Source organism: Microtus oregoni, unplaced genomic scaffold (genome assembly GCF_018167655.1).
Source record: "Microtus oregoni isolate MIOR12 unplaced genomic scaffold, Mior012 000027F_ref0000203, whole genome shotgun sequence".
Taxonomy (NCBI): domain Eukaryota; kingdom Metazoa; phylum Chordata; class Mammalia; order Rodentia; family Cricetidae; genus Microtus; species Microtus oregoni.
Window position 1 is genome coordinate 3,156,271 of NW_024543086.1, and position 14,163 is coordinate 3,170,433.

Genomic DNA, 14,163 nt, shown 5'->3' on the forward strand with positions numbered 1-14,163 from the left:
ATTCAGCAAATGAATCACTTCTCCTGCCCACTTAGCTGAGGTACATGGGTTTCTGCCTAATTAGAAATGTTGTAGACGGGACATTAGCGGGAGCGGAGCAGGCCGGGGCGTCTCTGCCGCTTCATGTTTAATTCCTGACAGCACAGCCTGATAGCAAAGAATAGAGAAGTCATTAAATAATTTTAAATTATTTATAAAAATTACTTTGCCCAAATTATAATTATTTTTCCCCAAATGGGCTCGCGTCTAGTGGAGTGAGGGAAGAGGCGGTTCCACGTTGATTTTAATGAACATTTTAATGTTGTATATAACAGAACATCATGAATACAATGGAAACAAAGTTGTATCAATTGAATAAAAAAATTTTCAACATAAGTGGGGAGGTAATAATTCGATACTTATAGTATTTATTTTAAAAAATATTCCCAGCTTGAGGCTGAAACATTTAATTTTGCATTCCAAACTCTAGCATCATGATTTTCACGTGAGCTTAATGCAGAATCACAGCAGGAAAACAAAAAATTTAATTAATTTCCTTTATTTGTCATTAAATCAATAAAATCTCTGACTGCTACAGGTCTCCTTTAATAATATATATCGAACTTCTATTGGAACCATATTGCTAATGCCGTATTATAGACACTCGAAACCCAAACAAAACAAATACTGTATAAAATCTAAACGTGAACATGGCTGAGTCCTAACATTTATATTTAACTTAAGGTTTTAATGCATTTTTACCTTTCAATTTTTTGAAAAGACACCAAAAAAGATAAAAATAAATATTTTTCTCTTCTGACTGTTTCTGACTTGAATGATGGCTACGGGGAGGTGCACAGAAGGCAGCCTTGCCAAGTCACCCACTGCGAAGTGCAGCCACCAACTGCTGCAGACAAACGACACAAGAGGTCTTCCTTCTCCAGCTTTTAAAGGAAACCGCAGTGCAGTCTTGAAAAAAAAAGTTTTCCCAGTTCTGCACGGGGCAGTAATAGAAGGAGACATGGGTGAAGCTCACAGCTATGCCAGCTGCGGACACAGGGTTCAATCCTGTAGAACTCAGATGGCCTGTCAGCAGTGTTGCTGGGACCTCGGCAAAGGTATATACATCAAGCTACCTTTGATTTAGCCATAATCACATATGTATGCCTTTTTTTGGACAAAAATATATATTTTTATAAAAAACTGATCATCCAACTTTAATGATTTCATATACGGACTCGAGAGTGGTAGCAAAGGAACAGACCCAATTATGACAAGGCGAGTGAGGGACAGAAAAATCAAGTTCCTCAGGAAAAGCAAAGTATAAAGTTAGAGAGAAGCACATTTCCTCAGCCCTGTACCAGTCCTCCCACGGACTATCCTGTGACATGCGCTCTCCGACTTGGAAAGGCCTTTGCGGTCTCCTCACCATGAGTTGGGCATCTTCACTGGGGAAATCGATCCTGACTGCCTCGTTTGAAGTGGGTTTGTGTTGCTTCTGAAACAGACACTTCACTTTATGCCTCAGACTTTTTGGTTCTTTATGTGGGTTATTTAATTAACTGATAAAAGAAAAGGGAACTGCTTAGCACTTTCCATCCCAGCATCACCTACTTGCAGCTACACATTCTTCTTCCACTTGCTTCTTTATGATCTTTTATTTGCTAAAGTTGGCAAAGTTTGCAAAGGCATCTTGCTTGGGCTGCACAGTTCCAGAAGGCATGGCCATGTTGGGCACGCCCATCCCCACTGGGCCTGTCAAGCCCATCCCCGTGGCTGACAGCCCCATGTTCATGTTCATGCCCATCATGCCCTGGCTCATCACTGGGGCGTTTCCCAGAGGGGCCATCCCCATGGTGCCCGTCATCACACCGGGCATGTTCATAGGCATGGGTCCCCCCATCAGAGGGTTAGTTTGTGGCCGGACAGGAAGCATGTTTGACGGAGAACTGAGGTTCACAGCTCCAAAGCTTTGTGTCATCACATTCAGAGGCTGTTGCATATCTACCAAGAGAAAGGAAAAGGTGACTTCAACAGAAGTGAATTCTTAAGATTCACAGAGCAGAAAAATAAGACACATTTTCCTGACTGCCAATCCTTCTAAACCCAAGAAAGAAGTTGATTAATTTGTCCTGGTTACATTCAACAAATATTCAGCAGATGTTGCTTTGGTCTCCTAGAGACAAAACATGACTCCAAAACATTGCTGAATCCTTCCTAACAAACTGTCAAAAGCAGTGTCTACCAAAAGCCTTTAAAAAGTTTATATTTGTTGACTCAAAATATTATATGAAGGAAAAAGCAGATGTACAGAATGTATGCAAATTTTTATGGTTAAAAAAGAGTTGGAAACAATTTAAATGACCAACAGGGAGCTGTGCAATGGTACAGGGGGAAAATCTAAAGATCATTTTTCTCTGAAAATGCTCAATAGAGGATAAACCATCATATTAATGTTGTTAAATGCAAATACCAAGAAAGAAAACAGTACATATATCCACATTATCACTCGGCACACTGAAAGAGAGAGGACAACAACCATGAGACAGGGCCCTGAGCTGGGGAGTTCAGATGGCTTTGTTTCTTCAGCACTGTTTACAAAAACAGCTGTACAGTAATTCTGAAAAAAACAAACAAAACCCAACTTCCTACTTTGGATCACTATGGAGCAAAAGCTGTACCAATGAGCTCTGACTTGGTGCTTGGGTTTCTAACAGTCTCCTATGTAGTTCAGGCAGTCCTAGTAACTCAAAAGCCTCTTATGTGCTGGGATTAATGGCATGCACTGTTCTCAGAAGTATTTTTATTTTAGAAGACCAGAGCCTTAGAACTCATAAATCTTATCCTACCAGAAGCACAACACAGAGTTGGTGTGCTAGGAGGAGGGGTACCAACTGAACACTAAGCAGAAAATCTTAGGTGAATATGGTTATCTTCACATATACCCCATGTGTCCTCAGTGTACGTCATCTCTATTTGAATACAGAAGATCTGAAACACAGATGGGCATTTGAGGTAACTTACTCTGTTGTTGAATCATTGTGTTAAGCGATGGCTGCTGGGGCTTGGAAGGTTGCATACCAGGTAGTAAGTTGTCTAGGCTGATGTTGACGCTGGGGTCAGACCAAGTAGAGGGCAGGGTTTTGCTGGCCGACTTCTGGACCATATCTGCATTCTGATTATAGAGAGGGTTAGGCTTCTGCAGCACTGCACTAACGTTCTGCAGAGGCTGGAAAAGAAAAGTACGATCTAGGAATCAAGACAACACCTTCATCACATACTAGCAAATTAATACTTCAGTGCCCTGAGAAACTTCCTAAATGGAACCCTCCGAAGACTCTGGGTATTCTCCCGTATAGCAATGCCCAGTTCTTTAAAAGGTACTATCTGTAAAAAACACCCAGGGCAATTACCAACTTGAGGTTACTATAGGCCCCGACCCCCAGGAAAACAGACTGAGTAGATTCCAAAGGGCAGCATCTGAATAACAGCAAAGAACCACCTGCCAGGTTAGCACAACTGAAGGTGGACAGGTGGAAATGCTGCAGCCTTACAAACAATGCAGGCCGGTCTGCTCATGTTATAAAGCCCAAGCCATCAAGCAGCAAGTTCACTGCACAGGCCCTGACTGGTGTTTCCCAGCTCTGTGCACCTCTAACTGCCTCGAGTGAGCGCCTCCAGTGGCACTCATCCATGCATGGACTCACAAAGGAAAAACTCAGGAGAAAGAAGCAGAGGTGCACGGTGGCTACTAAAGAAAGATAAATTTATAAAGGGACAGAAACAAAGAAAGGACGAGAGAAAAGAACGACCAAGGCAAAGGGTCAAAGGAGGACAACAGAGGCTGAAAGAAAGCCACCGGCCCTCTCACAATCACCTTTCTGCTTCTTTCTTCCCCTCCTTCATCCCAAACCCCAAAGATGAGGATCTATACGTTAAAACAAGCGATTAGTATTAGAAACACATCAGTAACTCAGTCAAAACTAACAAGTCCCAAGTACAACTCGGACACTCTTTTACCTCTGTCCATTCAAAATTCTACTGTTAAGCAATTTGTATTTAACTCCTAAAATGTGAATTTAAAAACTCCCACTAGTTTTCCTTTATGAAAATGAAGGTTGACAATAGGCCCAGAATGGGGGGAACATTCATCACTCAGACAATGGTTTTCTACATGAGCAATGATGTACAGAGAAACTTGGATAAGACAGAACCAGAACTTATTCACTATTTTCCATGGGTCAAAAAATGTATCTGCTCCCCAAAACAATTTTGTGACCCAACAGATTTCAGCATGTCTCCTTGTGCCAGCTACCATGCTTGGTATTTTAGGGACTCACGTAGGTAAGACGGCCTTGCCCTCTAGAACACACCTGACTCTACCAAGACACAGTGGGTGATTAGCACAACCTACAAAACAGGCACAACCCCACCTCTGTTGTGCAGTCACGTGCCACCTAATGGTGTTTAGGTCCACAGTAGACTATGGGAAGGAGGGTTCTCTGTTGTCTTACACTAACCCATCATCTTAGCAGGTGCAATAACAATTCCCAAGGAAAGCAGACAACTTACCTGTGATCTTGACATAGGCAAACCAAGCCCCACAGTGTTAGTGCTCATCAGAGAGAAATTCATACTCTGGGAAGACGTCATGGTTGCCTGGGATGAGCCCATAAGATCAAACAGGTCTGAGGAGTTTGAGGCAGCAGGAGGTGGGCCTAAAGCTGGCTGTGAGCCACTGATGAGTTCTACTGCAGGCTGTGGGGCGCTGCCAAAGAGCTCACTACCGGAAGCAACGGGGCCTGATGGGGCTTGGTTGAAGGCACTCCAGTCACCAAAGTCTCCATTCCCACTTGTTGCTGTTATCAAAACAGAAAGAAGACAGAGTAAGACGCACTCTGAACTACACAGACAAATGCAAACTCTACGAACCGCAGCTAACTGAAGTTGATAGGAGTCCACGCAGGTTAGCATCTGTGGGTCGCATCTCCATCTGGACATTATCCTTCCTCATGAATATTACAAGACTGTTAACATGTGGCAAAGAAAAGAGCTAGAACTCTCAAAGTAAAACCTACCTCTTGGCAGGTCTGTTCATGATACACAAAAAGCACCATGAAATGACTCCAACCAAGTCTGCATCAGTTAAACACATGGGACTCAAAAACAGAGGAAATTCTATACTGGTTAACTTCTTGCTAGGAGTGAGGACAACTACACAGAGTCAAATTTTGCTCATCATTTAGAAGGTTCAAAGAGAAATCCAGTTGTAAATTATAGCTGTGTAATTGGTGAAACCCCAAGTTCATGATATAAAATTTATTAAGAACAAACAGAAATCGTGAAAGATAAAAAGCTAATAAAACAAAGTGTGGGTATTTAATACATTTCTGTTAGAAGCTCTCCCTCTCCTTTTGCTTTCATGGACTCCACAGGAGCTACCATCGAGACTGCCGCTCCAGTGTGCTGACTGCTTAGTGGATGTCAATGAACAGCAGGGGAACTCAGGTTTGAATTGATGCAGTCTGAAGGGGCAGATACTAAAGGCTTAGTCTGCAGTTTGTGCCACTAAGAGGCGACTGGATGGTGACTGTGTTAAGTTTATCAATGGGCCATTTTAGTGATGAGTTCACGCAGAGTAGGTCATCAGGAGGTGGGGCCCGGCTGGAGGAAGGGTGTGCCTTTGAAGGGTGTATTTTGTCACAGTCCTGTTCTGGCAGCCTCTCCGCTTCCACTCTGAGAACAGCAGCCTTTCTACCACAGGCCCAGAAGCAAGAACCAGCTGACTCTGGAGCCTCTGAAGCTGGGAGCCAAAGGAGACTTCTCACACGTCCTCTCACAGTGATGGGAAGCTAACGCTTCAAGCTAGCTTTAGAAAGTCACCAGTAAGAGCTCATACGTTCCAGAGGCAAACTATTAAAAAGCAACTAATCAGCTAGCTCCTCTAAACCCGACTTTCAAATCTACACTGTAAAGATGGAGTAAGGGCACGTGCGGCATCAAAATTATTACTTTGGACAATTCAAATTGAGTGTACTGCATAGAAATGCTGCGTCTGGCTTCTGGAACAGCTGCATAACTATCTGTAATGTACTGATTACCCAAGGAAGTCATAGTTAAACATTAGTTTGACTAGGCTACACATGATTCCAAGTAAATACACCTGTCCTTTAGGGAGGGACATCCACATGAATAGGAGTCAGTGGCAGCTGAAAAAGCAGAAAGTAAAGAAACGCCATTTCTGGACCATCATCTGGAATTGTAAGTGCACAGCTCCACGGTCTCTATGGTCTGGGAATACGTGTCCAGCCTGAAAGGTCACCTCCACAGCAGCACTGTCTCATGAGGAGACCAGTCACATGATGCCTTGAAGCCTGCACTCCTCTATCACTGTAGTAATATGCAGCACCCTCAGGAGAGAAACCCCACACTGTGCTGACAGTTTCAGGTAAGAGTGGGGCTGCTATTCTTTATCCAGGGTTTTACTATAACCAGCTGTTAATCTTTACAAGATACTGTATTAGTCATTTTTATAATTCCTTCTTGATTATTAGATATTTTAAAACCATTTAAAATAAGGCTGCTGAATGAACATAAACTTTATCCTAATTTTCCATTTGCAGGATCCATTAAGCAGAATATGAGTGGAAATGGGCAAAGCATGCTGCTCCATCTGAAAACTCAGCCATCGGGATGATTAATCATGAAAGGACAAGATTTCAAACGGTGCAGACGCTGTTCAGAGATGATTAATCACTGTTGTAGGTTCAGCCCCTGTGTGGTGGTGATCAGACTATATTAATCACACATATATGAATGGAGATGTATGAGAAGGCTGAACTAACATATTCAAGTAATTTGCATACTAGACAACTTCATATATACAAAATAAAGTCAAGGATTACCGAGGGAGCCTGTACAAGTAGGCCATGTTTACCTTCTACTTTGATGCGCCTATAGCACATCAGCCTTGGGAAGGTGTGCCACACTCCCAGAAGGAAGCAGTTAATCAATCACAGAACAAATCTAGTTTGGGGGGAAACACTTGGAATTTATAGGAGGAGGTTGTCAAAATAATGCAAACTATCTTCAAAGTTATGTGCTTTTCTTCCTAACCACTCCCTGAACTTACATTAGGTATCATTCAATATAAAGTACAACCCAGGTTATTATAACAGCAACAGAGTCTACGTGATCTGGAGAGTAACACTGACTCAGTTACATACATTTCTCCCCTGGCCCTCATGCCTCTGATTCTCATAGCTATTGTTAAGTGCTCTCTCACAGTGTGGGCCACACAGATTCTATGAAAAAAAAAATACCACAATGCCTTCACACCCCGAGGAAAAAGACCAAAGGACCTTAGTCTGCACTCTCCAGATCTCTAGAGAGATAACTATCTATATAAGGAACCATGGTAGGCGGTGTTTATCCTTAGCTTGAGAGAGCTGCCCATTTTCATTCCTGGAAAACCAGGCCAACTAAGGGAAACACAAATTATTGTGCTTTTGCTCTAAAATGAGACCCATGTACTTACACTCATCCCTGGAGGACTAAAGAGTATGCTATTGATATAGGTGGGGTTTGCTGGCTTAGTTTGAGTCGTATACAACTAAGTCAACTGATCTAGCACACCTAAGACACTGAACCAATTTATCTTGTGGATAAAATGATTGGGAATTAAGAATTATAAATACCATAGGGATTAAAAATGCTGATTAATAGCTCTGTGTTTATGCATGTCAACTTTTCTGATAACTTTCTACAACTTCTGGTTGTGGACAGTCAAATCATCTCATACCTTGGGAAGGGAAATTGCCTGATGCAGCAGCTGAGCTGAAGTCAGCAAATCCCCCAAATAAGTCAGTGGATCCTCCTAGAAGGCAAAAATGGGGACAATGTTTTGAACAATTACAATCAATTTCAGGAATCCTTTTAAGGCAACACACAAAAATATGCCACAGGAGAGGTCCATGCTCACCAGACAAGCTGGCCTGCTTGCCTGTGGTTCTCCCAGCCAAGGTTCTTGGACTCCTTGACTTTTTGACATTTCTTCCCCCAATCTGTTAAAACTTTATCCCTCCCCCACAACCACACACACTGAAATTAACCAGACTCAAAGTCCATACATCTCAGTGGACTTCTATACAGTTAGAATAGTCATTCTGAAGCTGTGGACCTTCAGATGGAATTTTACATTTTTACTATCAGATGTATTTCCACCACCACCAAGTGAAAATTCCATGTTAGATTAAACCAGAAAAAACAACTGACTGTACATCCTCTTTCAAAAACGACACAGAGTGATGGAGGAAGGTCATTGGCTAATAAAGGAACTGCCTTGGCCCATTTTATTGGTTAGGACGTAGGTAGGTGGAGTAAACAGAACAGAATGCCGGGAAGAAGAGGAAGTGAGCTCAGAGTCTCGACAACTCTCCTCTAGGGAGTAGATGCCTGAGAGAGACGCCATGCCCCGCTCCCGGGATGAAGCTCCAACCCAGGATGGACATAGGCTAGAATCTTCCCGGTAAGCGCACCTTGGGGTGCTACACACAGATGATTAGAAATGGGCTAAATTAATATGTGAGAATTAGCCTAGAAGAGAATGGGCCAAGCAGTGATTAAATGAATACAGTTTGTGTGTTGTTATTTCGGGGCATAAGCTAGCCGTGCAGGCGGCCAGGGTACTGGGGACGCAGCCCCGCCGCCTCCCTAATTACTACAGTTGGCGCCCAACGTGATGGACTAAACCCACTTAAAAAACCTGAGAAGGCTTAAAAATAAGGGAGAGAGAGTTTAACACAGATTTTTGCTGTTTGTTGGTGGCGTGCTGTAGAGAGATTTCCTGATTCGGCAACAGTAGCAGAAAAAACGCTGTGTCATTTTAAAGCGTGACTTCCTGGGGCTGTGCCGCCATTGCGATCTTTGTCTGGCTCCTGCGGGAGACAGAGCTTTTGAATAGAGCATTTGGAGTAAAGTGCTACGATTTGTTTGATGTCAACTAGACTCGCTGTGTTCTCGGGTCTGCTCTGCTTGTTAGAGGTAAGCATGCGCTTTCTTCTAAGAGAAGCTTCCTGACTCAGCTTTAGCTGCAAAGCCTACAGCTCATTAAGAGGTCCTGCCACGAAACACTTAAACGGTGTTGACGAAAAGCTGAACGCATGCTTTTCAGTTTCAGCCATAGCAGGAAAAAAGCTGCGCCGTTTAAAAATGCCGGCTTTCTGGGCCATCCTGCCAGGGCAAACTCTGACTGTTTGAGGCAGGAGAGCCGGCTACCGAGAGAGGACTTGAGTGTTGTCTGTTGTAGCTCACTTGCTGGCAGGGACCTTGAAATGCCATACAGTTGTTGCAGTAAACATTACTACAGCCTGTATATCCGCCATGAGGCTGGAAAGCTAAGGAATGGACTGGATCTAGCTGGCAAAGCCACGCCTTTAGTCCTACTGAGATTGCTTGGTAAATTAAAGATTCATGTGGTCAGAAAAAGAGAGATATACAGTAAAGAGAGATTCAAAGACAGAGAAAATTTCTGAATGGTTTAAAGTGTGTTAAAAATATATGCAGACTAAAAGTTGAAGTTCTTAAAGTAAAAAACAAAAAAAGGAAGAGAGTTGTTGTGTGTAGTAACACACACCTTTAATCCCAGTGCCTAGAAGGCAGAGACAAACAGATCTCTGTGAGTTCAAGGTGTAGTAGTGTACACCTTTAATCCCGAATGCCTGGGAGGCAGAGACAGGCGGATCTCTGAGAGTTCAAAGACAGCCTGGTCTACAGAGTTACTTCAGGTCAAAGATACAGAGAACCTGTCTCAAAAAGCAAAGAGTTAAAAGTAAAAATAAACAAAATAGAGGTTAAAACAAAGCTGCACAAAGATGGAAAATACACAGAGAATTTTGATACTGTATGCTATTGTGCTCTCTTTGAATTGTTTGAATGCTAAGGAAAGAGCAAAAGCTACTAAAAGATATTTGTTTATAAATGCTGCTGAACTAATCCAACATAGATATTTTGAATTTGGATCTAAGGATATGATACTTTGGAAAAGAGATTCTTCTTTTCTTTTCACAGAGGATGAGACGCTGTTCATTTCTTCTATTCCAATTTGGTATGATGGACCACGCCCTCCTGAAGAGTTGTTGTGAACATCTTCAGAAAATTGCTTCGCTCAACTGCCAACTGAGATGAAACTAACACACAGGTTATACCGTGAAAGACCTAATTAACGACGCCCCCATTCAGCAGGAAGCAGTTTGGAGAGAAATAACTGCACCCATATTCCCAAAAAATGTTTATGAATGTTCTTTTACATTTAAAGGGGGATATGATATAGGTATGAATAATTTACATTAGTATAGATTTTGCTTTATTGATAGAGATTTACGGTTAATTTTGTTATATGTATATGTATTTCTGATATTGATTAAGGTATTGTGATTGTGTAGTTCATTAAAAAATGTAATGTATAATTAGGAAATATAAGTTGTTAATAGATAATCATAAATAATAGTCAAGTTTGTAGTCATGTTAGTTAATATTTTCTAGATGTGTGTAGATATATTTTAGATAGACATTCTTCATGTCTTTCAAAGATTACAGAATAGGACATTTAATGTTTTAATAACTTAGGACTTTTTATGACAATGAGACACTCTGCTCCTGGCAGCACCAATCTACTTCAAGAGGAAGATGGGCATCGAAGAGGCTCGTTATGGAGTTTGATAGCCATTTGGGCAAGAAACTGCTCTTGCCTGGACTACTGCATAAACTGGACACAGAGAACCCGCAGAGAGAGGACTACTGAACTTGCCTAAGGTGAGATGATCTTTCGGGGTTCCTGATTCATGAAAGAGTCTGCGAGACATTCTGCAGGACACAACAGATAGTGACTGAACTGACTTCGAATTTTTCTGCTTTATGGAAATGTCTGCTGGATACCATGGGCCTGAAGGCTGAAGATGGATGCCCCAATGGTACAGAGGAACTTTGGGTGACTATCCAGGCAGCGAGATGTCTCTGTCATTTCTAGAGTTTAAAAGTTGTTTTTTTCTTGTTTGCTTAGGTAGTATTATATCTTTCTGGAGTCTTTGATGGAGTTAAGAATAGTTAGTTATAGTTATAGTTTTCCTTAGTTATGATAAAGATTATTGTAACTTTTACTTGATAACTGTTTCGTTATATGTAATTTTGCTATGTTAAAGTTAAAGCCTTTTTTTTTTTAAACCGAAAAAGGGGAAATGATGGAGGAAGGTCATTGGCTAATAAAGGAACTGCCTTGGCCCATTTTATTGGTTAGGACATAGGTAGGTGGAGTAAACAGAACGCTGGGAGGAAGAGGAAGTGAGCTCAGACTTGACAGCTCTCCTCTGGGGAGCAGACGCCTCAGAGAGACGCCATGCCCCAGCTCCCAGGCAGATGCACACTATGAAGCTCCGATCCAGGATGGACAGAGGCTGGAATCTACCCGGTAAGCGCACCTAGGGGCGCTACACAGATGATTAGAAATGGGCTAAATTAATATGTGAGAATTAGCCTAGATAGAAATGGGCCAAGCAGTGATTAAATGAATACAGTTTGTGTGTTGTTATTTCGGGGCAAAAGCTAGCCGAGCAGGCGGCTGGGGTGTTGGGGACACAGCCCCACCGCCCTTATTACTACAACAGAGCAAACCATGAAACAAAGAACCGGACACACCCTGGGGAGGTGGGGAGGCGTCGGCATCAGATCTCCTTGGAATTGGAGTTGCAGAAGGTCGTGATGTGGATGCTGGGAACTGAACTTGGGTCCCCTGCAAGGGTAGTGCATGATCTAAACCACCGAGTCATCTCTCCTGCTTCCAATTTCAATGTTGTTGTTGGCTTTTGTTTGGTTGTTGCTTTTTTTCTCCCATGTCAGGATTTTTCTGTGTAGCCCTGGGTTAACCTGGAACTCACTTTGTAGACCAGGTCTGCCTTGAACTCAGAGATCTGCTTGCCTTTGCCTCCCTAGTGCTGGGATTAAAGGCACGTGCCACAACCACCTGGCTTACAATTTTATGTTTTAAAACAAAAACTTGGGGAAAAACTTGAAGTTGGTTTGCAAAAAAAATCAATTTGAACAGACAATGGGAGAAAACTCAGCGTGATAATGGTGCCTTTTCTCTCTTGCTCACTTCACAAAAGATTAAATACCTTTTCATTTTTTTAACACATGGGGGAAAATCAGCTTTTTGCTACTATTTACTTACTCACTATTTTTATTGTGTGTATGTGTGTCTCATGACACATGCTCTGGCATACAAGCAGAGGTTATAGGTCAGGATCTGCTTGTGTAATTTGAGCCATCCTGTCAACCCTTGCTACAACTGCTAAGCTGATGCTTTTAAAATGGCAAAATCACAGCCACTGGGTCAATCTCCTTCACAATTGGTGTAATACTACAAAGGTCAGGGATTTATTTTTAAGATCTAAAACTTCAAGCTATTGACTTTATTTTTGTCCTTAAGGTTTTACTTCTTAAGAGTCAGAACCTTAGAAGTCTAGAGCAGCAGCTCAGTTATAGTGCTTTTAGTGTTATGTGAACATTACACAGGTTACATCACAGCTGCTTAGCCTGCAGTGCTTAGAAACTAGCCAGGTGGGACTACATCTGGGCGGCACTCAAACACCACCAGGGACAGTTTCCAACATCTGGTGCCATTTCTGAATTGCTTTATCGCTGCGAGACATTCTGCCCCATCTGCTATACTCAGCTGGGTTAATTAAAGTATAACCCTGCCCCTTCTAAGGTGGCCAGCACAATAAAGGGAAGAATCAGTTTCTGGTACATGTGTGTTGCTCTTTCTTTTGAAGGTCCATTTACTGCAGCCAACTATCAGCAGGTGTAACTGCTTCCTCCTTCCCTCTCCACACCGCACCATTACACGCACTACAGATACATCCGTACAGCAGCCAGCTAGTGCCAACCACAGGCTCTGCACTCCTACCAACACAACCGTGCCCATGGCTATATTAACACTCATCCAAAGGACAGTATCAAAGTACTTTTGTTTTGTTTCTTTCCTTACAGGTATATGGGACAAGATAAATTGCTATGAGCACAAAGAACAGTGAGCTAATGTGCATACAACAGATAAGCACATATTAAAAGTTAGCAGGGAAATGAATGTTGCAAACATTGGAGCTTAATATTCAAGTTTGTTTTCCATGTTCCTTCATGTTCAACATTTTGATCAAAGTATACTGCTAACAGGATGACAACTTCTATTAGCAGTAAGGGATTTCAAAACATATCATTTTAATTTGCTTCATGCAGGCAGTGAATAAAACACCAGTAATTTTTATGGTAAGCACAGACCATCAAATCTGAACTAGTCTAAAGTTACAGAGAAAAACCCACGCTGCAGATAAAAGCGGTGAAGAGCACAGATTTTAAGAAGCTTTTCATGAATGTGGTATTTCAGTGTGTCAGTTCTTCCCCTTCTCCCATCTACACGAAAACTATACACATCAAATGTCCACGGCAACTCCTACCCAGTCTACCCACTCACGTGTGGCTTGGTCTCTATATGACCTGGGGAAGGAGCAGCGAGAATGGGCACGCATGCTCTCTAGCATGGATCTGCCCTTTTCTGATGCAAGACAAAACCGCCTTTAACTGTAAGAAGTGTTTGAGAAATTACAAACCTGTTTCTTCAGGGGCAAGCTTCTCAGAAGAGGGAGAAGCACGGTGATGCTCTAACAGCACACGTGCCCATGCTCCAGCACCTCCCATATCATCTCTAAGGAAATACAGGGAAGACTCTCTCTTAAGAGTGCTACATGAGGAAGGCCGCTGCAGATTCCCACATGAGAGCTGTCATCATAAATGAATCATATCCTTCTGCCTTTCCAGGGCAGCACGGAGGTTATTTACAACCACCATCTGGGAACATCAATTTTCCAAAGCAATACTGGGAACAAGAAAAAACATGGACAGACAGTGCCTAAACTACAAATGAAAAATTAAATAGTTGAATTCAATGAAGAGTTTTAATATATATATATATAAAGTTAAGTGACTGATGAAAAAGAACTTTTAAATAATCATTAAGAATAAATACCTACACTAGAGAGAAAAAAAAAAACCTAGACCACCAGTAGGAAAAGTAACAACTGGCCTATAAAATATAATGTGTTCGAACCCAGTACTCAAAACGACATGTGATTC

At 42.1% G+C, this 14,163-nt stretch overlaps 1 protein-coding gene across 2 annotated transcripts in view; it reads right to left on the bottom strand.

Annotated features, from left to right (window-relative positions):
* Window positions 1-277: 277 nt before the first annotated feature.
* Window positions 278-14,163, bottom strand: part of Clint1 (clathrin interactor 1) — a 60,156-nt gene continuing 46,270 nt past the window's right edge. The window contains exons 9-12 of one of the 2 annotated variants that reach the window (XM_041676073.1): window positions 7,781-7,855; window positions 4,552-4,838; window positions 3,004-3,208; window positions 278-1,983 (exon numbers count right to left, since the gene is read on the bottom strand). In XM_041676073.1, coding sequence (XP_041532007.1) covers window positions 1,637-1,983; window positions 3,004-3,208; window positions 4,552-4,838; window positions 7,781-7,855 — 914 coding nt within the window. In that variant the 3' untranslated portion in view covers window positions 278-1,636. The remainder of the gene's footprint in view (window positions 1,984-3,003; window positions 3,209-4,551; window positions 4,839-7,780; window positions 7,856-14,163) is intronic. The other variant, XM_041676074.1, reaches the window with a different exon arrangement.